General features: G+C 42.7%; 1 protein-coding gene across 5 annotated transcripts in view; it reads left to right on the forward strand.

Moving 5' to 3' along the window:
- Window positions 1-7,720: 7,720 nt before the first annotated feature.
- Window positions 7,721-24,050, forward strand: part of wdr47a (WD repeat domain 47a) — a 72,536-nt gene continuing 56,206 nt past the window's right edge. For 2 of the 5 annotated variants that reach the window (XM_060830207.1, XM_060830211.1), the window contains exons 1-2: window positions 8,489-8,659; window positions 22,534-22,717. In XM_060830207.1, coding sequence (XP_060686190.1) covers window positions 22,560-22,717 — 158 coding nt within the window. In that variant the 5' untranslated portion in view covers window positions 8,489-8,659; window positions 22,534-22,559. Of the gene's footprint in view, window positions 7,927-8,488; window positions 8,660-12,226; window positions 12,297-22,533; window positions 22,718-24,050 lie in introns of those variants that run through there. The other 3 variants (XM_060830208.1, XM_060830210.1, XM_060830209.1) reach the window with 3 other exon arrangements.

The following is a 24,050-nucleotide window of genomic DNA, read 5'->3' on the forward strand; positions in this document are numbered from 1 at the left end:
ATCTAATCTAATCTAATCTAAATACTACAGTGTGGAAACAGGCCCTTTGGCCCAACAAGTCCACACCGACTTGCCGAAGCAGACTCGCATGTTTTTGCCAGGTCTCCTTGACTCTAGACATCTAATGTGTATCTGTGCAGGATTTTTTTGTGTTGACGTGGGAGCCAGATATCTTATGGGTCTTCACCTCCTTATTAGCACACAGGCTTTAACACTGAATTACAGCCTTTCTGGTTTAGCTCACTTTTTATAATACAAAGAGAGACAGACAGCTTGTGTGGTGAGGAGTAATGAAGAAAGAAATTGTCAAACAGACAGACGATGGACATCCCGCTGTACAGGGCAGTGCTGTAGCATGTAGCAGCAGCTTACAATGTAAACAGTCAGCTAGTTCTTCAAGTAAATGTTAATGTGAAAATTAAAAGGGAAGACTTTTTATGGGGTGAACATCAGTCAGGAGATTCTGCCACAGTCCAATTATAAATTCAGGGGGCTGGTCGCAGTCAGTCACACACTTGGTCCGACAAGATCTTTGTAGTCTGTGGATTGGGCCACATTCAGTCCTGCAGATCAAGAGCAAGCAGTCTGGAGGTTATATATAGTACATATAGGTCGGTCAGGATACTACCGAGATATTAGTCTAGGTAGGAGGCCCTGGTCAATAAAGGTGTCCTGTCCATTCAGTCCAGCAGTTGGATCACAATGAGTCATAGCATTTTATTTGCTAATAGTCAGGGGATAGACCATGTAATTTTGGGGAAATGAGCACATAAATTCTAGGGACAGGCTTCATTGTACTGGTTTATTCCACTGATTAAGGTGAGGTGCATACTTGCAGTTGGGTGGGAAGGAGCTCTTGGTTAATAGAGAGAGAACTGGGAGTTCTCAGAGTGGATGGTTCAAGTAGGTCTTGACCCTACAAGGGTTTGATTTGATTTATTATTGCCACATATACAGTGAAGGCTTTGTGTCCTTCTCAGGTGGTAGAGGCATGAGTTTGGAAAGTTAAAGGCTTTGCAAGTTCCTGTAATGTGTTGTAGATGAAATAGAATGCAGCAATAGTACACTCAGATGAAGAAAATTAATCTTAAAATGATGGATAGGATGCAGATCAAGTGGGGCTGCTTTGCCCTGGATGGCATTGTGGCTGCTTGAGTGTTGTTGAAGCAGTAATCTATGGCACTAATCTATGCATGTCTAGAGTACTCCATTACAGTCCTTATGTCCTATGGAAAGTGAAATAGGCTTTGGGAAGATTTTCTCAGAACCACTGAACTCCTTACTTCATTGCATCCATGATTCAGACATAGGCAGATGAGCTGAACTTCAGAGGGGAGATGAGTGTGAGTGCCCTTGACATTGGGGAGCCCCAGCAAAGCTAGAGCTAATAGAAATCAAGGAGAAAACTCTCCACTGGTTGGAGCTATACTTATTGCAAAGGAAAATGGCTGTGATTGTTGGAGATCAGTCACTTCAGCTCCAGGACATCTGTGCTCCTCAGCTTCAACCATCTTCAGCTGCATCATCAATGACTTTCTATCCATCATCAGGTCAAAAGTGGGGTTGTTCACATGATTGCACAGCCTTCACCATCAACTCTGACTCCTCATATTACTGAAGCAGTCCATTTTCAAATGCAGCAAGACCTGGACAATATCCAGGCTTGGGCTGACAAATGGCAAATAGCATTTGCACCACACAAGTACCAAATTAGAGACTGTGGTGCTGGAAAAGCACAGCCGGTCAACTTTTCCAGCACCACACTCTCAACTCTGATCTTCAGTATCTGTAATCGTCACTTTCTCCAAGTATCAAATTAGGTCCATCTCCAACAAGACAAAGACTTGCTATAGTCTCTTTATTTCCAATGGCATTACAGTTATTGAATTGACCACTATCCACATCCTGAGGGTCACCATTGACCAGAAGCCGAACTGGACTCACTGTATCAATACTGTAGATACAAATGTCGGTCAGAGGCCAGGACCCTACAGTAAGTGACTCACTTCTTGACTCCCAAAGCCAGTACTCTGGACATGCCTAGTTGAGTACAATTTAACAACACTCAGTAAGCTTTACAACATCCAAGACAAAGCAGCCCTCGAGTGGCACAATATCTAGAAACATTCACTCTCCCCACCATCAAATAGATGCAGTTTATACCATCTATAAGATATACTGTAGAAATTCAAAAAGGCTACATGGACAGCACCTTCCAAACACACACATTCCAATCTAGAAGGACAAAGGCAGCAGATACACAGGATCATGATCACCTATAAGTTGCCCTCCAAGCCATTCACCATCCTGAATTGGAAATACGCTCCCTCCCTCCCTCACAATATTGGGGGAATATCTGCACCAAATGAACCATTGCAGTTCAAGAAAACAGTTCACTATGATTTTTCAAGAGTAATTAGGGGTGGGCCAGCCAGCAAAGCGCAAATCCCATGAGTTAATTTTTTAAAAAATTATTCTTTCAGAATTCCCACCTCTGACCTGCTCCTGTAGCCACTGTATTTTAATGGTTGGTGTGGATCAGCTTCAGGTCAATGGTCACCATTCAGACATTTACAGAGAGGGAGTCCACTATGGTAATATTACTGAACATCAAAGAGAGACAGTCACATTCTCTTGTGTTAAAGATAGTCATCGCCTGACATTTGTGTGGCACAGGTGTTACTTGCCACTTATCAGCTCAAGAATGAAAGTTGTAAAAACCTGTACGGGATTTACAAGGTACAAATCAGGAATGATCCAGTACTCTGGACATGCCCGGTTGAGTACAATTTAACAACACTCAGTAATTCATGAATATGAATAGCTCCATATTTCAGGAATTACAAAAGATACTGAATACTGTGCATTCAGTCCAACTTCTGACTTCATGATGGAGGAAAGATCATTAAGCAGCAGCCATAGATAGTTGGGCCTTGGACTTTATCCTGAGGAACTAGGATTCTTGTGGCACAGTGATAGTATTCCTACCTCTTAGATAAGAGACCTGGTTTCAAGTCCTACCAGTTGCAGGAGTGTGCAATATTTCTTCTGAACAGGTTGGTAAGAAAATATCTATGCTGAAAAATGTGTTGCTGGAAAAGCGCAGCAGGTCAGGCAGCATCCAAGGAGCAGGAGAATTGACATGGCATAAGCCCTTCTTCAGAAATGAGAAAAGTGTGCCAAGCAGGCTAAGATAAAAGGTAGGGAGGAGGGACTTGGGGGAGGGGCATTGGAAATGCGATAGGTGGAAGGAGGTTAAGGTGAGGGTAAGAGGCTGGGGTGGGGGCGGAGAGGTCGGGAAGAAGATTGCAGGTCAAGAAGGTGGTGCTGAGTCCAAGGATTGGGACTGAGATAAGGTGGGGGGAGGGGAAATGAGGAAGCTGGAGAAATCTGCATTCATCCCTTGTGGTTGGAGGGTTCTTAGGTGGAAGATGAAGCGCTCTTCCTCCAGGCATCTTGTTGCCTTAGTCTGGCAATGGAGGAGGCCAAGGGCCTGCATGTCCTTGGCAGAGTGGGAGGGGGAGTTAAAGTGTTCCGTCACGGGGCGGTTGGGTTGGTTAGTGCGGGTGTCCCAGAGGTGTTGTTTGAAACGTTCCGCAAGTAGGCGGCCTGTCTCCCCAATGTAGAGGAGGCCACGTTGGGTGCAGCGGATGCAATAAATGATGTGTGTGGAAGTGCAGGTGAATTTGTGACGGATATGGAAGGATCCCTTGGGGCCTTGGAGGGAAGTGAGGGGGGAAATGTGGGTGCAAGTTTTGCATTTCTTGCGGTTGCAGGGGAAGGTGCCGGGAGTGGAGGTTGGGTTGGTGGAGGGTGTGGACCTGACGAGGGAGTCGCGGAGGGAGTGGTCTTTTCGGAACGCTGATAGGGGAGGGGAGGGAAAGGTATCCTTGGTGGTGGGGTGTGTCTGGAGGTGGCGGAAATGACGACGGATAATACAATGTATATGGAGGTTGGTGGGGTGGTAGGTGAGGACCAGTGGAGTTCTGTCCTGGTGGCGATTGGGGGCGGGGTTCAAGGGCGGAGGCGATGCGGTGGAGAGCATCGTCAACTAGGTCTGAGGGGAAATTGCAGTCTTTGAAGAAGGAGGCCATCTGGATTGTTCAGTATTGGAAATAGTCCTCCTGGGAGCAAATGCGGCAGAGGCGAAGGAATTGGGAATATGGGATGGCGTTTTTACAGAGGGCAGGGTGGGAGGAGGTGTAATCTAGGTAGCTGTGGGAGTCGGTCGATTTATAGTAAATGTCCGTGTTGAGTCGGTCGCCCAAGATAGATATGGAGAGGTCGAGGAAGGGGAGGGAGGAGTCTGAGACGGTCCAGGTAAATTTGAGATTGGGGTGGAAAGTGTTAGTAAAGTGGATGAACTGTTCAACCTCCTCATGGGAGCACGAGGTAGCGCCAATACAGTCATCGATGTAGCGGAGGAAAAGGTGGGTGGTGCCAATGTAGCTGCAGAAGATCCACATATCCGACGAAGAGGCAGGCATAGTTGGGGCCAATGGGGGTGCCCATGGCTACTCCTTTGGTTTGGAGGAGGTGGGAGGATTGGAAAGAGAAGTTGTTTAGAGTGAGGACCAGTTCAGTCAGTCGAAGGAGGGTGTCAGTGGAAGAGTACTGGTTGGGTTGGCGGGAAAGAAAGAAGCGGAGGGCTTTGAGGCCTTCGTGATTGGGGTTGGAGGTGTATAGGGACTGGATGTCCATGGTGAAGATAAGGCGTTGGGGGCCGGGGAAGCGAAAATCATGGAGGAAGTGGAGGGCCTGGGTGGTGTCCCAAACGTAGGTGGAGAGTTCTTGGACTAAGGGGGACAGGACCGTGTCAAGGTATGCAGCGATGAGTTCGGTGGGGCGGAGCAAGCTGAGACAATGGGTCAGCCGGGGCAGTCAGGTTTGTGAATTTTGGGTAGGAGGTAGAAACGGGCGATGCGGGGTTGTGGAACTATGAGGTTAGAGGCAGTGGATGGGAGATCCCCTGAGGTGATGAGGTTATGGATGGTCTGGGAGATGATGGTTTGGTGGTGGGAGATGGGGTCATGGTCAAGGGGGCAGTAGGAGGAGGTGTCCGCGAGAAAAATATCTATCCTGAGGAACCAGGACTCTTGTGGCACTGTGCCTTTAAGCCAAGAGTCCAGGTTTCAAGTCGCACCTACTAAGAAGCATGTAATAACATCTCTGAACACACGAATTTAAAAATACCAGAGGAACCAGGACCCTTGTGGCATGCTGGTAGTGTCCCTAGCTCTGATCTGGATAGCTGGAGTCCAAATCCAACCTGCTCCAGAGGTGTGTCATAACTTATCACGAACTGGTTGATTAGAAAATATCTATAATGGTAGAGAATTTAAAAATACATAATATCCTCAAAAATTAAGGTTTTTGTGGCGCACTGACAGTGTCCCTACTTCTGAGTCAGGTGGCCCAGGTTCAGGTCCCACTTGCTCCAAAGGTAAGTAATAACATCTTTGAACAGGTTGATTAGAAAATATCTATCCTGAGGACTGAGAGCTCTCACGGCACAAGAATAGTGTTACCACTTCTGAATCTGAAGACTCACGTTCAGGATCAGCTGCTCCAAAGATATGTCATGAACACCTCTAAACAGGGTTGATTAGAAAACATCTATCCTTTGGAACTCCTGCAGTGATGTCCTGCGGCTGAGATAATAGGTCTACAACAACTAAAACCACATTACTGTCGTTATCACTGTTTATTACATCTGCAAATTTTATGTAATATTTCAATTTCAAAATTGTGTCATGCCTTACAAATCCAGCTCATTACTATATATCAAAAGCAGTGTTCCTAATACCGTACTAAATGGTCACCTGGGTCAGGTGGCATAAGCTCCAAGCATTAGTGGAATCATAGTTGAAGTAAACTTTGTTGAAAATTTAAGAAATAAGTATTGTGCTATTCTCACTTTCTCTCCATTTAAGAGTAAACTCCCACTCACAAATTTAAACTGGAGATAGAGAAGTAGGATATGTGGTTTATTTAATACAATACTGGCGCAGGGCGACCAGTGAAAATAAATCCACTGGGTAAAAAGGAGACTATTTTCTGTGGAGATCTGCCCAGATGATGAGGAGAATTTTGGTTGATAAAATGCTTTATATTAATCCTCATGTTATATGTACCATGCTTTGTTTAACTTTAGTTCTGAATATAATATCCTTTCATGCCATAGGTGCACCTTGAGGGATTTTCTTGACAGAAATTATTGGAAGCAAGTCTATTATTGCCTGGCTGGCACACCATCTTCCACTTTTCGTAAGTTTTAATTAATTCCAAAACTAATATTCACTCATCACTCCAGTATTCTCTAACCAAATTCGTTCCTGCTCCAGTGTTATCACAGAATCCCTCCACTGTGGAAGCAGATTATTCAGCCCATTGAGTCCACACCAACCCTCTGAAGAGTATTCCATCTAGACCCATGCCCCCTACCTTATCCCTGTAACCCTGCATCTCCCAAGGCCAATCCACCTAATCTGCACATCTTTGGACAGTGGGAGGAAAACCCATGCAGACATGGAAAAAATGTGCAAACTCCACACAGACCATCACCAAAAGCTGGAATTCAACCTAGGGTCCCTGGCACTGAGGCAGCAGTGCTAATCACTGAGTCCAGGTGTTATCTCCAAACTTAAAATTTTCATCCTTGTGTTAATTCTTGCCATGGCCTCAAGCCTTTTCCAGCTATGAGATTTCTGCAATCAGAAAATGTTGGTCTCTTGAGCAGCCCCAATACTGTCTGTCCATCTTTGGAAGTTATGCCTACAACAACCAAGGCTATAAGTTTTTATAACACCTGCCACACTAACCACAGCTGTCCTAATATATCCTTCTGTGACTCAATGTGCAATTCTTTCTGATAAAGGTAAAACATCCCACAAAAGCAGTTGATGAATTATAGAGACCTGTCTCATTTGCACAACAACTATTTTCACCAATTATTCATGTTTTACACTGTAATATTCATTTTTTATATGACAGTCAGGGAGATAATATGTTGAATCTCCTGCCAGAAACGGGAAATCTATTTTTAAATAGTGCGCTCAACTATTTCTAAAATACAAATAGGTCACCAGATATGATTTATTAAAAGTCTATATTTCCTTTTAAAAAATGAAGTTTCTTTTCAGTTAAGATTTTTGAAGGAACTTTTCACCAAACCTCACGTTCTTCCGAAGCCAACAGAACCCATTCTTCGAATGGGATCAGGAATGAATTAACGTAGGATTTTTTTTATAAGGGCTTTTGCCCCGAAATGTCGATTTTACTGCTCCGCAGATGCTGCCTGAACTGCTGTGCTCTTCCAGCACCACTAATCCAGAATAACGTAGCATTCATTCGACTTGTAGGGGTTTTGTTGGCTTCAAAAATGAGTAAATTGATTGCAACGACTGTGTAGGGGTTGGTCGAAGTATATTTATTTTAGAAGAGTTGGGGGGGGTAAGAATAATGCATACTTGCATTGAAGTGTCAGTCTTTAAAGACATATTTCGAGTTCACATATGAGCGATTATTGAAATGCTGTAAATGACAGCGCAATTATATTTGCAATCAGTCAAACATTATACAATTTGCTACATTCAATGACGGACATTTTTTTTAATTAACAAGTGTCTAGGAAACATATTCAAATAGGCGGGGAACATTTTGGGTGAGGGATCGAGGTGGTGAGAATTCTCTGGGAAGCTACACCCTGTTGCCAGGACGAGACCGCTGTAATAGCCTGGTCGGGCAACAGTGTCTTTGTTTGTCGCTGGAAGCAAAAAGACAGTCGACATATGGGTTGTCATGGGCAGATGAGATAAACACCGTTATTCCAACCTGGAGTCCGGCCCAAATCCCGTGGCGGGAGTCGCACGATGCAGCATTGAACCGAGGGAAGTGAAAATAGGCAGCGCAGACGGTAAACACTCGGTGAGTGACATGCATAACGCCGACCTTAAAAAGAGCAGACGAACACTGGCGTCTCTTCTTCACGGGAGTCGCCGTCAGGGTATACTTAAAAATTCAGAGGGGAAGATGGGGAGGGTAGGGATAGGGTACAAACGGTATCTCTCCAAGAGATACGCTCACTCGGTGAGTGACCGAGCCGGGCCCAGTGGTTGCGGTTAATCCCGCCGGGCCGAGGCTGCGCGAGCGGCGCTGGCATCGAGACAGGCCAACGGCTGCGGCTCGTGCCCGCATCTCGAGCGAGGGCTGGGGCGCGCCGGGCTTCTCCTGCACCCATGCAGCTGGGTAAGTCAGCGTCGCCGCGTGGAAATTTCTCACCACAAGTGGGCCGGGAAGGGTCGGATTTCTTTTCTCTCATTCAGGATGATCGCTGACCTGTTCCCCGTCCCCCTCCCAGTCGCCGGACCCAGCCCACGAGAGCCGAGGGGAGGCGCCGCCGCGCCCCCTCCCCCCCCCCTTGCCAAATCCTGACCCTCAGGAGTTCGTAAAGGCGGCGCGCAGGCGCAGTACGCTGTTGGGAAGCGTTTCCTGCGAGATTATGAGACTCGGGCCGCGGTTGTCAGCTGGCAATGGAGAAAGAAAATAACGGTCAGCAGCGAGTGTGGAGGAAAAGCCGAGAGCAGTGAGCCAAATTCTAAAGAGAAAAAAATATCACATGCACAATAGGGCGGCAACTCCCTGTGATTGCAGCTTGCCGGTACGAATACACAAGAATTATCTGGATGTTTTTAAGTTGTGAATGAGGGGAGGAAAGAAGGTGGTGCCTGGGTGAGTTGTGAGGGCGGCTGCCCGCGGCAACCGGCGTTCACGCCGGCCTGGCACAATATCCGATTGCGGTTGAGGGTGTCCTTGTGTTTTTTTTAATTTTTAAATCCCCCTTCCTGCGCTTGTTTATCCGCGGCGCGAGCGACGAGGCCGCCTCATTGTGTGATGTGTTGGAGGTCCGGCTCAATCACGATGAATGTCCTGCCCCGAACCATCAATGTGCCTCCTACCAGAAAAAAATCCTTTCTATACCCGTATCAAATACCCCTGAGTTGGCTAAGGAGAGATTAAAGCAGACCGACACTCTGGAACTTGCAAGTACTGACAAATGATTCGCACGTCTTTTGTCCTGGCTTTGAACAGGCTGGGTCTCCGATTCAACAGCTGATGATGTTCCTAGCCACGTCGTCTTTAAATGAAAAACACCAAGCAGCAGACCTAGGCAGTGAAAGAAAGCCCGTTGACGTTTCAGGGTTCATCAGAGCTGGAAATCTGAAACACAGCAGAAATTGCAGGCTAAGCTCAGCAGGTTCGGCAGCATCTGTGGAGAGAAAGCAAAGTCAGTGTTTCGGGTCCATCTATCCTTCGGGGCCCAGAAATATTAGGGAGGCGACCAATGTCATGATGGAAGACAGACTTTGAAGAAGCTTTTGAAGGTATTGAGATAAGGGCAGTTTAGTGAGATTGTAGGAGCAAGTTTATTTAAAGAGAAGGTAGAGGCAAAGCTGGTCAAAATTTGTGTTGCTCCATTATTTCTGCTACTAGAGGGAGAAAGAAACCAATAAACTTGCATAACAATTAGTTCTGGGGGTTATTAGAAGATATTGTAAGTAGGATTGTAACAGAGTGCATGGAAACCTGAGCTGATCAAAACAGGATCGATATGGATTTGTGTAGATTGTATCTAATGGACCTTTTGAGATCACTGACATAGCTGAAGGAAAGCATTTATAAAAGCAGAATACAGCACATGCACAAAATCTGAAATTAAAAACAAACAGAAAATGCTGGAACGTTTTTGGGTCAGGCAGCATCTATTGAAAGAGAAAGAGTCAATATTTCAGCTTGATATATATCAGAGTCTATGGATATATGCTTATAGAGACTTCCAGAGGATGTTTGATCATTTTTTACTAGAATTGGCTACTTAACAACACTGTGGGAGTACTTTCTACATGAACTGTAATGATTTAAGTAGGAAGCTCAGCATCATCTTTCCATAGGCTTTGGGTGACTAATAAATGCTAATCTTGCTCATTATGAGAGCACACACTATTTTGGCTTTCTTACCCCTCAAAAGGATGTGCTTGCATAAGAGAGCCAGATAGTCTGTTTAAAATTAATGGTGTTAAAGGAATAAGTATTGGCTAAGTCACTTGGAGAACCCCTAAGATCTGCTTTGAATTATGCCAAGTGAGCTTATAACCACATTAGTTCAGACAGAAATGACTTTGGTTTAACAACTCATACCAAAGGCAGCACTTCCAACAGTATTTCAGTTAGTGCACTGAAGTGTTAGTTTGTCACTTTCTGCTCAAGCCTATTGAATAGATTTGAGTTTTCTGATTGACAATTCAAGAATTTTATCACTGACTGAGATGGAAATAAAGTGTGGAGTCACATGCAAAAATTGAGCACAGAAAGTTAAATTGAGCCAAGTTGTATTATTTATCTTGTATTTTTCTTGAGTTGACAAGAAATGTAATCAAAGTTTTTAAAATGAAAGTTGCTTCCCCTGGTGAGGTTTCCAGAACAAGGGGGGAAAATCAAAGTTCTTTGAGGAGTGACATCACATACAAGGTAATGGAAATCTGAAATTTACTTTCCCAAAAGACAGGATACTGGGTTGATTGAAATTTTCAAGACCAATTTATCATCAAGGAGTATGAAATAATAGCAAGTAAATACACTTGAAGTACAGATCAACCATAATCAAAAGCTTAAGGAGTTGTATGTAGGTTATGATGATGGTTGTGGGGCTTTCAGGGCTAGTAACCTGTCATCACCAGTTGAGTGCTGAAGGATGTATCTGCTAGACTAGGTGTGCAGCCTGTGATGAGTAAAACGTTTTTGAATTTGTCCTGTTCCAACTACCTATTGCAGATATTTGTCCATGATTACATTGCAGGAGACGCCATTGCATAATCCTTGTGGAGATGAAGTTACATCTACGAATTGAGGATTCCCTCCAACATATTGGCTAGCACTATTACTGTGTTAGTGTGTCAGATTTCAAACAGAGAATAGATCTGAGAAGGTAAAAACAATGACTGCAGATGCTAGAAACCAGATTCTGGATCAGTGGTGCTGGAAGAGCCCAGCAGTTCAGGCAGCATCCAACGAGAAGCGAAATCGACGTTTCGGGCAAAAGCCCTTCAGGGCTTTTGCCCGAAACGTCGATTTCACTGCTCTTTGGATGCTGCCTGAACTGCTGTGCTCTTCCAGCACCACTGATCCAGAACAGAGAATAGATCTAACAACTCAAATCTGGGCTTCCTTCAAGCAGTGTGAGCCATCATCAGCAGAAGTGCTGATGCTAGGTGCTCCAATTACCTCCCACAATCCAAGATGTGCAGGTTAGGTAGAGTGGGCATGCTAAACTACCCAGAGTCCAGGGATGTGCAGGAGGTTAGGTGGATTAGTGTGGAGTTACTGGGATAAGATAGGGGTTTGGGTCTGGGTGGGATGCTGTTTGGAGGGTCGGTGCAGACATGTGCTGAATGGTCATTTTCTACATAGTAGAGATTGTAAGCTATTAACCTGATGCAGCTTTAACACAATCTATTTTTATACCAAACAACAGAAGCAACATCTGATTGTGGAATTGCTTCAATCAATTAATGTTAAACTCTGCACTGTGGAGTTCTGATTCATCAAGTCAGGAATTGTGACGGAAAATTTAACAAGAAAATAAGAGAAGTCAGTTCTACCAATAACCCCAGTCTTTGCAGTGAAGGAGCCAATACAAAAGTCAAACTACTTGCAACAATCTTCAGCCAGAAGTGCAAGTAAATGATTAACCTCCGTATCCTTGTGAGACTCCCCTTATCTTACACATTAGTTTTCAGTCAGATTCAACAAATGCTATGGGCACATTTCAGCAAGACTTGTGCTTCAGAATTAACTGTGCCCCTTGCCAAGCTGTTCCTGCCAAATTATAACATTTACCCTGCAATGTGAAAAATACTTCATGTCTGATCCACAAAAAGCAGGACCAATCTAATCTAATTTCTGTTCCATCAGTGTGCTCTTGATTATCAGCAAAGTGTTATCAAGTAGCAATAACATCAATGATACTTGGTTTTGTTTCTGCCAGGGCCACTTCAGTACTGACCTCATCAAAGCCTGAGTTTAAATGTACACAAAAGAGCTAAACTTCAGAAATGAACTAATGCCCTTGTACACCAACGCAGCATTTGAGCAATGGCATGAAGAAACTGGAGTCATACCTAACATAAAGAAAAATTGTTTGGTTTTTGGAGATTATGGCATCACTGCAGGAGTTCTTCAGGATAATGTCCTAGGTCCAACCATCTTCAGTTGCCTTACCAATGACCTTCCATCATAAGGTCAGAAGTAGCAACGTTCAATGCATAATGTTCATGTCATATGCGATTCCTCCGATACTGAACAACGGAACAAGAGTAGTCCATTAAGCCAGTCATGCATAATCCACTATTCAGTTAAATCATAGCAATCATCTACATCTACCTCAACCCAGCTTCCCTTCACTGTAACCCTTGATCTCTGTCTTCAGAATCCTATTGATTTTTGTCTTGAAGCATCTTGTGTCCATATGCAGCAATACCTAGACAACATTCAAGTTTGGCTTAATCAGTAGCCAATAAAATGTACAATGTAGAAGTGCTGGGTAATGACCATTTCCATAGAGAGAATCTAACAGTCTCTTTTTGACATTCAGTGGCAGGAAGAAACTTGAAAACATTCAGAAAAAACTTAAGAATGTAGCCCAGTTTGGAGGGTTTGAACTATAGCGAAAGGCTGACTAGGCTGGAGCAGTTTTCCCTGGAGTATCAGAGGCTGAGGTGTGACCCTTATAGAGGTTTATAAGATAATGAGGGGCATGAATAGGGTAAATAGACAAGGTCTTTTCCCTGAGGTTGGGGAGTTCAAAACTAGAAGGGCATAGATTTAGGGTGAGAAGGGAAAAATTTAAAAAGGCCCTAAGGGGGCAACCTTTTTACACAGGGTGGTGTGTGTATGGAATAAACTGCCAGAGGAAGTGGTGGAGGCTGGTACAATCACAACATTTAAGAGATATCAGGATGGGTATATGAATAGGAAGGGTTTAGAAGGGTATGGAGCAAGTGCTGGCAGGTGGGACTAGATTGAGTTGGGATATCTGGTCAGCATGGACGAGTGGGATGGTAGAGTCTGTTTCTGTGCTGTACATCTCGGACTCTATGATTAGCATTGATGAATCTTGCTACTGTTTGCATTCTGAGGGTTACAATATGCTAAAAAGTGAACTGGACCAGCCGTATAAATGCTATGACTGCAAAAACAGGTTAGAGCCTTAGAGTTTTGTGGTTAGTAACTTGCCACCTGACGCCCCAATGCCTGCTCACTGTCTGCAAGGCGCAAAACAAGACTGCAGTGGCATACTCTTCACTTGTCCAGATGAGTGTAGCTCCATCCAGCACAAAACAGCCTGCTTGACTGGTACACACCTGTTAACATTCACTCCCTCTAACATTCATTCCCTTCACCAAGGTGCACTGCAAAGCTCGGCATGATTCCTTCAACAACACCTTCCAAACACAACCTCTACCACCTAGAAGGCCAAAGGCAGCCGATGCATCAGAACTTTGTCACCTGCAAGGTATCCCCAAGTTGCACACCATTCAAGCAATATTACTGTTTCTTCAATATTGCTAGGTCAAAATCCTGGAACTCTTCCCAAGCAGCACTGTGGGTGTACTTACACCATATGGACTACAGTGATTCAAGAAGGCAACTCACTATTACCTTCAGAGCAAGTAAAAGTGGGCAATAATTTCTGACCAACACAGTCAGACCCTGTGAATTTTTTTTTAAAAGTGCAATGTCAAATCAGACACTGCACAAACTTCTTTCTTAACTGTGTGGCTGCACAGCAACTTGAAAATTCCTGGACAGGGTCAATCCAGCTTTTGAGTTATGTGTGTGTGATAGAAAATGTAAAGGAGGTGCAGATAATTGTTTTAAAAAAATTTGAAGATATGCTGAACTTCTGTCCTGAGTATAGGAAAAGGAAGGAGGGGTCAACTGATCAGTTTGGGATATAGAGCAAATAGTGACAGATGAACAGAATGAATGAACTTGCTGATAAATTGAAAGTTACAGTTGATCCAGAAATTCACATTAGGCAAGATATCACACTAGTGTAATGATTCAGATATAGTAGGGAAGTGGAGTTGAGTACTCCAGAATTTACAGGAGCTACAGCTTGGGGAAAGACAACAAGTAGGAGGAGCCTGTTCAGTAATTCATTTTTCAAATGCTCCCATAATAACCAAGCAAGTTATTTGAGGATCCATCATGCAAAACATGTCTGCCGAAGTCAACCTCGTGTTTTACCTGAAATGAATATTCAAGGCCTTGGATGGTGAAGAGAAAAGAGGTGAAAGACAAGTGTTGTATCTCTTGCGTTTGCATGAAAAGGTGCAACAGGAACAGAACAGTGACTGAAAAGTAAACCAGCTATCACAGAGGGAACAATCCCTTCATCAATGCTGAAACGCGCAGAAAAGATATATTTGGTTGTGGAGCTCTCAAAAAATGTAGAAAATAAACTATTGACTGTGGAGCTTGATGGGGTGAAAATAAAGATGAGGACAACGGAAATTCTTTTGTGATTCTGAGACAGAAGGGAAGAGATGGGTGAAATTGTATGTGAAGTGATATGCACAAATTCAAGGAATGCTGTTGACCATAATTTTGTTTGGGGGTGGGGTGAATACACAGTTGTTGAAGAAAGAAGACATCTCAAGCTCTAATGTGGAAGTTTGCGTTAATGATGCAAATGAGACGGTTGGAGTATCTGGGAGAACTAATTGGAGTTCTAAGGTGCAGGATCTAAGAAAGTGAAATCAAGGTAGCTATTGAAGTCTCAGTGGGATTTTAATGAACATTAGTTGATAACCTATTGCCAGAAATTGAGACATTGAAGTCAGGGAGGGAAAGCGATGAAGATGGACCATGTAAAACTAAAAGAAGGATGGAAATAGAAGTAATGTTGAAGAATATTTGAATTTTAGGGTGAGAGCAGGGTAGGGCACAGCATAAAATAGTTGATGGAGGGTATATATGTAGGACGAGGACAAGAAATATTTGGCATATCTTTGAAAAAGGCAGGCATAGATAGTAGTCATGCAAGTGATGTTGCCTGGATTTGGAGGATTTGAGCTATAGGGAGAGTTAGAATAGGCCAGAGTTGTTTTCTCTGGAGCTTCAAAGGCTGAGGGGTGACTTTATAGAGACTTACAAAATTGAGGGGCATGGATAGGATAAATAGGCAAAGCCTTTTCGCTGGGGTGGGGGACTCCAGAATTAGAAGGCATAGGTTTAGGGTGAGAGGGGAAAGATATAAAAGATACCTAAGGGGCAACCTTTTCGTGCAAAGGGTGGTACGTGTAAGGAATGAGCTGCCAGAGGAAGTGGTGGAGGCTAGTACAGTTGCAACAGTTAAAAGGCATCTGGATGGGTATTTGAATAGGAGGGTTTAGAAGGATATGAGAAGATAAGCTCAGCCAAGTGGAGGAGGGTGATCTGGTAAACCTTTTCTGAACTGATACCTGTTCACTTACACCTTCGCTTAACTAAGGTGATCAGAATGTGTACATAGTGGTCAGGATACAGTACCCTGAAAAATGAAGATACTATTAATTAATTCTACTTTTCTTTACAGGTGTAACCATAACTCGCAGAGTATTTCCAGTATTTTCTGCTTTTGTTTAAGATTTTCAGCCTGACTGACACCAGTTTCTAGTTTCCTCAGTGCTTCAAATGTTAAAATCATATTCCATTCAAATTACTTGCATGTTATACCCTTCCTCAAATTGATATCCATCTTGTACTTCCTTCATTTACATTTTTAGTTACTGACTTCTTAGTATTTTTTTAAAATCCTATTCACCAAACACTTTGTGGATAATATCATCATCCCATAAGGCTGTTCTAATCTAACATGTGATTTACTTATGACTTAAAATACACCAGGACAGCAGCCTGAAAGCCAACAAAAGGCCCGGACAAGTTCAGTCATGGGTTCAATCAATCTTTAAAATGCATTCCACCCTAGTGTAAGTAGATGAACAGAATCCTCGAGGAGCTGCTCAGCCAATCACGCATGTTTGCTGCTGATAAACTAACCAGTAAGTTATCATCTACATATAGGGAGAGAAACAGTCTCTGATTGGAGGAGCAGCGAGCTGTTAACAAAGTTACTGTAGCAGTGATGGAGTTGTCGGGATGCTTGCCTTTTCCTGGGATGTTGCCTTTTGCTGAGGATTAGGGCCATCTGCCTGGTTCAGGGTAGAAGGGGATTCAGTGGGGGAGCATAGGAGAGGAGTTGACTATTACGGGAGGGAGGAAAGGCAGAAGAAGCAAGAGTGGTGCAGGCGAAAGAGGTACTGCAGGAGGCGTGCAGAGGGTAGGGGAATCTGCTGGAGGGATAGGAAGAGAAAGAGGCTGCAAAGAAGAGGGAACAGATTTAAAATTATCATCAAAGAAATATTCAGCTAACTAGGAGTCAGGAAAACTTGCATATTCATTACCTCAATGAATTTAATCCCTGCTTTAAGGTTTTAGAAGTTCAGGAACTAATATGTGGGATTAAAAGTTGTTATGGATACCATTCTAACTAAACACTGAATTAAATCTGAAGGTGAAACCTGATATGTTGTAGAAACGGTAGGAATTGCCTGGTCAAAATGTTCCAGCTTTGTATATATGTGATGACAAAGTGTTAACTGTGTCAGTAGAAGGGCGTTTAGGTCAATGGTCTTTTGTCTGGAGTCTTGGGCGTGAATTCTGACACAGCAGAGGTTGGAATATGAACTCAGTAGATATCGGGAATTGAGAGTCTAATGATGACCGTGTCTGTTTTAAAAAACAATTACCTGGTTGGACCTACAGGTGACTCCAGACCTACAGCAATGAAGTTGACTCTCAACTGTCTTCTAAAATGCCCTAGCAAGTCACTCCGTTGTAACAATCATTTATGAATTCTCAGAAATAAACTAGACAGATTATCTTGAATCAACCTAGGTACCGGAAATAACAACAGCAAAAACATGTCAAAACTGCAAAGTACTCTTTCCCAACATCTAGGGGTTAGTGCCAAAATTCAAAGATCTGTCAAACAGACTCATCGAGCAATAGCCTGACATAGTTATACTCAAGGAATCATACTTAACAGACCATGTCCCAGACACAATAGTCAACATCTCTGGATATGACCTATTCCACCTGCAGAACAGGCCTAGCACAGAGAGTGTCACCGTTGTAAACAGACGGGATGGAGTTGCACTGGCTGTCCTCAGCATTAACTTTAGATACCATGCGGTCTTGTGGCATCAGGTCAAACATGGGCAGGAAAACCTTTTACTGATTACCACATCCTGTCCTCCCTCAGCTGATGACTCTGTGCTCCTCTGTGATGAACAGCACATGGAGGAAATACTGTGTGTGACACAGGTGTAGAATGTACTGTGGGTGGGGGATTTCAATGTCAATCACCAAGAATGGCTCTGCAGCAACATTACTGATAAGCTCATTGGGTTCTGAAGGACGTTGCTGCTAGACTGGGTCTGAAGCAAGAGTTGAGGGAACCAACAAGGCAGAAAAACATACTTAATCACATCCTGACCAATCTACCTGCCACAGATTCATCTGTCCACCACAGTATGAGTGACCACTGCACAGTCCTTGTGGAGACAATGATAAGACCCATCACCGTGTTGTATGCTACTTTCCCCAAGGTCAATGGGACAGATTTAGCAACACAAGACTAAGCATCCACGAGTCACTGGGCCATCAGCAGCAGAATTGTACTCCAACACAATCTGTAACCACATGGCCTAGCATATCTATCATTACTGTCAAGCAAGGGGATTAACCATAGTCCAAAGAGGAATACAGGAAAGTCTGCCTAGAGCATCTCCAGGCATAACTAAAAGTGAGATGTCAACCTGCTAAAGCTACCAAGCAGAACTACTTGCATAAACAGCAAGTGACTTGCAGAGTTAAGTGATTCCCACAACCAACAGAACAGATTTGAGTTTGCAGTCCTGCCATATCTCGTCGTGAATTGTGGTGGACGATTACGTTTCTTGTTGGAGGAGGAGGATCCACAAATACATCCTGTGCGCAATGATGGGAGAGCTCAGCACATCAATGCAAAGGATAAGGCTGAAACATTGGCAGCAATCTTCAGTGAGAAGTATCGAGTGAATGATTCATCCTGACCTCCTGCAGAGGTCCACAGCATCACAGATGCCTGTCTTCTGCCAATTCAGTTCACTCCATGTGATATCAAGAAATAGTTGGGGACACTGGATGCTGCAAAGGTTATGGCCTCTGACAACATTCCAGCAATAGTACTGAATGCTTGTGGTCCAGAACTTGCCATACTCCGAGGCAAGCCATTCGTGCATTGCCACAGTATTGACATCTATCTGAAGATGTGGAAAATTGTATGTTCAGAACATACTTGGCAAAACAGGACAAATTTAAACCAACTAATTGCCACCCCATTACTCTACTCTCAATTATCAACCCTACCTCAAAGAAGGAAAGCCTGCCAGAAGCATCACCAGGCAAAGTAATGGGAGATGTCATCAACTGTACTATCAAGCAGCACCTACTCAGCAATATTCTGCTCACTGATGCTCAGCTTGGATTTGGCCAGTTAGTCACACAATTACTGAGCACATTACAGCCTTGGTTCAATCATAATGAGAGCTGAATTTCAGACGTGATGCGAGAGTAACAGTGCTTGACATTAAGGCCACATTCAACTGAGTATGGCATCACTGAGTCCTAGAAAAAACTTGAGTCAATGGGAATCAGTGTGGGGGCATCTCTCTAATGATTGGAGTCACACTTAGCTCCTAGGAAGATGATTCTAGTTTTTGGAGGTTGGTCATCTCAGCTCCAGGAAATCTCCGCAGAAGTTCCTTGGGATGATGTTCTCTGCGTAACTATCTTTAGCTGCTTTGTAAATGACATTCCCTGTATCATACGGTCAAAAGTAGAGATGTTTGCTAGCAACCATTCATGATTACTCAGACACTGAAATGGACTATGTCCAAATGCAACAAGACCTCAATGATATCCAGGCTTGGATTGAAAATTGGAAAGTTACATAGCTGGCACACAAATGCCAAGCTATGACCATCTCCAATAAGAGAAAGTCTAACCACCACCCCTTGACTTTCAGACCCCATTATCAACGTCCTGAGGGTGACCATTGACCAGAAAATAAACCGGACTTGCTCATATGAAAAAAAACTATATGACAAGGCTTATTAATATTTTAGTAAGTAACTCCCCTCCGACTCCCCAAAGCCTGTTCACCTTCTGAAAGGCACAAGTCAGGATGAAAAATTCCCCTCGTGCTTGGATACTTTCAGGTCCAACACTTAAGAGGTTTGACACCTTTCAGGACAAAGCAGCCTGCTTGATTGACATCACACCCACAAGTGTTTTTTCCCCTGCCACCTATTCTGAGTAGCAGCAGTGTCTACAAGATTCACTTACCGAAATTTGCCAAACATTGAGATATCACCTTCCAACACCCATGACCACTTCAATCTCGGACAAGAGAAGCGGGTGCTTGGGAACAGCACCATCTGCAAGTTGCCCTCCAAGCCACATTCCATCCTGATTTGAAAATATATTTCTATTCCTTCAATTACAAAGTTGCAAGAGTCTTTGTTCATTTTAAGATAGAAAGTGTTTTTTCTGAGTTTTAAAGTAAATTTAAAGTACAGCTGCAGCTGCCAGACAGAACAGCTAAGAATGGGTTATTTCAAAATAGGTACATGTAACATGGATACATGTATCATGTTACATGGAAATCTGCGTTTTGGTTGCTGTTTTGACAACAATTCAAATTTAACCAATTTATGTCCAGGATACTAAAACCCAGTTGAGTTTGAATTTATTATATTGACAACATCGGAACAGAGAGGGGGAAAAGATGTTGGAGGTCCTTTTAAAAAAAAAAGGGAGCATTTTGAAAACTGGTCAGAACAACTGCCTTAGAACCAGAGAGCAAAGGCCATCTGAAGCAATAAATATCTTGCTCACAAATTTCAATAGGCACTATACGTCAAAAGGTACCTTTTTCTGTAAAAATACTCTCAGTAAAAAGAAAGAAGATGACCCAGGGAGAAGACAGCAGCAGAATCGGAGGACAGCATTAGAGATTGTGGATTTGAGTTTAAGTTAATGTAATGTTTAGTAATATAACAGCATATTTAATACAGTTGTGTTCCATTAAGGGATAGTGGTTAGTTAGAAGAAAGAGAATGTTCAGTTTGTTAGTAGTTTTGTTTAGTGTTCCTATTAGCATTAGTAAATCTACTTGCAAGAATATTAGATCCTTTCTGGTTCAAGTGCAGATTGACACATTTGTACATGTTCCACCTTCCCAGAAACAATTCCAGGAATCCAAGCCCCTCCCTTCGACACCAACTCTTGAGTCACTCATTCATATGCTCCATTGTTCAGTTTCTATACCTGCCAGAACCAAGACACTAGGGGTAATCCAGAGGTTACAATCTGAGAGTTCCTGCTTTTAATATACTGCCTTGCTCCCTGAATTCTTGATGCGCAACCTCATCTCTCATTTTACGTATATCATTAGTACAAGCTTTTACCCTGCCCTTTGATTATCCCCTTCAGATGCCCGGCAGCCATGTAGTAACATTCCTCATCCTGGCCCGAGAGAATTAACACATCATCCTGAGATCAGCTCTGTGGCTGCAGAAACTGCTTTTTCCACTCCTTATTACTGAGTTCCTGCCATAATTTTCCTTGAAATCTTGCTCCACTATCTTGTCCAGTCGAGCAGTCTATAGTATTGTGGAACCTTGTCCTTGTTGTTTTCCAGTAGAAACCTCATTGTCATTGTTTTGCAACAGAAAAATGGTAATCAAGTGGGGTACCCTCTAGGCTTTCCTGGCCCCTTTCCTTTGCTTGCTGGTTATCCTTTCCGGCTCTGCCTGCAACTACTTAGGCTGCAGGGTGGCCACCTCAACAGGTGAGTTATCCACATAGCCTCCAGCTGATGCTCAAGTTCCAAGACTCAACAATCAAATTGGCAGCACTTCCTCCAGGTGTGGTCAACCAGACTGCCAGAAATATCAAGGAATTCCCACATGCTGCAGACAGTACAGCACTCTAGCTTAGGCTCCCCAGTTAAATTCAAAGGACGTTCTGTTCAAGACTACTAGAAATAAAGAGTTAAACTGTGGACCCCTTCTGCACCAGTTGGGACTAGTTTAGTTTGGGATTATGTTCAGTATGACTGGTTGGACCGCCGAGTCTGTTTCCATACTGTATGACATTATGACCTGTCGAGTCTTAGCCTCTATCTATTTGGAGAAACCCTTAGGTTTCAGCTGTTGTGATGACGTAGCCAGAGAGAAATGATACAACCACCTTAAGTACAGGAAGTTCCTTTCAAAGGATTCATGACCTTTTGGAAAGAACAACTGTAACTTAAGCTGATTAGTCTAAACACCATCAATCCTCCTGTTCTTGTTTTATTTTTCTCACAAAACACTTAGGAAAGTCCAACTGTGTAGCTCCATTCTGGTTTTAAAAACCACCTGTGATAATTAAGAGCACATGAAATATTGACAATTTAAGGAGTGAACCAGATGTTTAGAGCTTTTGTTAAATCTCAGCGATTGTGCTTGGACTTACCTGGTTTTGCAGTCCATTCTGAGTTCAATCACATTTTTTCCTTTCTTTCAAGTCCCAAAATGTTCAGCAAGTCTTTTTTGTTTTCCTCCTCTCCCTTTCCAGACAGCTTAATCAATGCAAGTGAACTTAGATGTTCTACCTCCACAACTAAGTCCTCTGATCTAACACACAGAACAGTGGTCCAGGTAAAAATCCCCTTGGTATGTTTATATAGAATAGTAACTGAGATATGCAGTTCAACAAAGTAGGAGTCTGGAATCTTCAGTGTGTGATTCTGTAGTGCTCAAATGTAACATGTAATTTTTCAATGACTACTTATGCAAATATTTTTATCATAATGATACTAATGTATTTCATTACTTAACAAACTTAATTGGTTGCATCGTCCTCAATGGAGATAGGATTGCATCACAACTTTTACTGCTGTCATGTCAAAACTTTTTAAATGCTTCTTTGAGTGAAATTAGGACATGCAATAACTTATGTGGAAATGTGCTGTATCGGGTGTTAAAAAATACAGATTAGACATTGCACATTTTCTCCTTTTTGAGAAAATTACTTTGTATGATGAAAAAAATGTTCAGCCACAAATGAGAGAATACATATAACAAGACTGGAAATTTGTTTTAAAAATATTTCTATTTTTTCATAAACAGAATATTCTGAAAACTAACATGATTTCAACTTTTGCCAGTTGGAGAAATTAATTGCTCTTACAAGTTCTAATTCAGAACATTTACTTTCCTGAACTATAAAGATTGAAAATTTATACTTTTAAAGAATGAAGTTAGTTGCAAGTTGATTTCAATGCAAAGCACAATAGTAGTTACTTTATTTTCCTTTAAAATCATTCTTTTTTTTTAATAGGTCAGCTCACTTGAAAAGCTATAATCATGACAGCCGAAGAGACAATTAATGTTAAGGAAGCGGAAATAATTAAACTAATCCTGGATTTTCTTAATTCAAGGAAACTCCATATTAGTATGCTATCTCTTGAGAAAGAAAGTGGTGTAATAAATGGATTGTATTCCGATGATATGCTTTTCCTCAGGTACGTAGTGTGGTTGCCAGCTTATTTTGATTTTGTGTGTTTTAGTTAGTACTAAATTCTGCTGTATTTGTGCACACCTTTGGATCTTTTTTTGTTTTTAATGTAACTTTTTATCATTCCCTTTTGCTTTGCACTGCCATTCATTATCATCTAAAACCTCTTGCCTCTGGTGCTACCAGATTTTTGTAGTTATCATTGAGTCATAGAGATGTACAGTGCAGAAACAGACCCTTCAGTCCAACTTGTCCATGCTGACCAGATATCTTAAACTAATCTAGTCCCATTTGCCCGTACTTGGCCAATATCCCTCTACACCTTTCCTATTCATATACCCATCTAGATACCTTTTTAAATATTGTAATTGGACAAACTTCCACCACATCTTCTGGCAACTCATTCCATGCACGCATCACCTCTGCATGAAAAGGTTGCCCCTTAAGTCCCTTTTAAATCTTTCCCCTCTCACCTTAAATTTATGTCCTCTAGTTCTGGACTCCTCCACCCCAGGGAAGAGACCTTGTCTATCCTATTCATGCTCCTCATGATTTTGTAAACCTCTATATGGTCACCCCTCAGCCTCTGACACTGCAGGGAAAACAGCCCCAGCCTATTCAGCCTCTTCCTAAAGCTCAAACCCTCCAATCCGGACAACATCCTTGTAAATCTTTTCTGAACCCTTTCAATTTTCACAATATCCTTCTGATAGGAGGGAGACCAGAATTGCACTCAATATTCCAAAAGTAGCCAACCCAACAACCTGTACAGCCACAGCATAACCTCCCAACTCCTGTACTCAATGCGCTGACCAATAAAGGAAAACATACCAAATGCCTTCTTCACTATCCTATCAACCTGAGACTCCACTTTCAAAGAACTATGAACCTGCACTCCAAAGTCTCTTCATTCAACAGCACTCTCCAGGACCTTACCATTAAATGTATAAGTCCTGCTCTGATTTGCCTTTCCAAATGCAGCACCTCATTTATCTAAATTAAACTCCACCTGCTACTCCTTAACAAGATCCCATGTACTCTGAGGTAACCTCCTTCGCTGTCCACTACGCCTTCAATTTTGGTGTCAACTCACTAACTATACCTCCTATGTACACATCCAAACCATTCTTTTCTGCCTCTCCTTTTTCTTGCTTTGGTACTTAAAAGCTGCCAATCTTAACCATCTTCCAGTTTTGATGAAGCAGATGCTACATGTTCTGCTGAATGTTTTGAAAATTTTGGGGTTTTATTTCAGATTTATAGCCATATTTTGCTTTTGGTTTAACATTTTATTTATTCAACCCTAAGGATCAGTTGTTTTTCTTATTTTTTGGTTGAGG

Source organism: Hemiscyllium ocellatum, chromosome 9 (assembly GCF_020745735.1).
Source record: "Hemiscyllium ocellatum isolate sHemOce1 chromosome 9, sHemOce1.pat.X.cur, whole genome shotgun sequence".
Lineage (NCBI taxonomy): Eukaryota > Metazoa > Chordata > Chondrichthyes > Orectolobiformes > Hemiscylliidae > Hemiscyllium > Hemiscyllium ocellatum.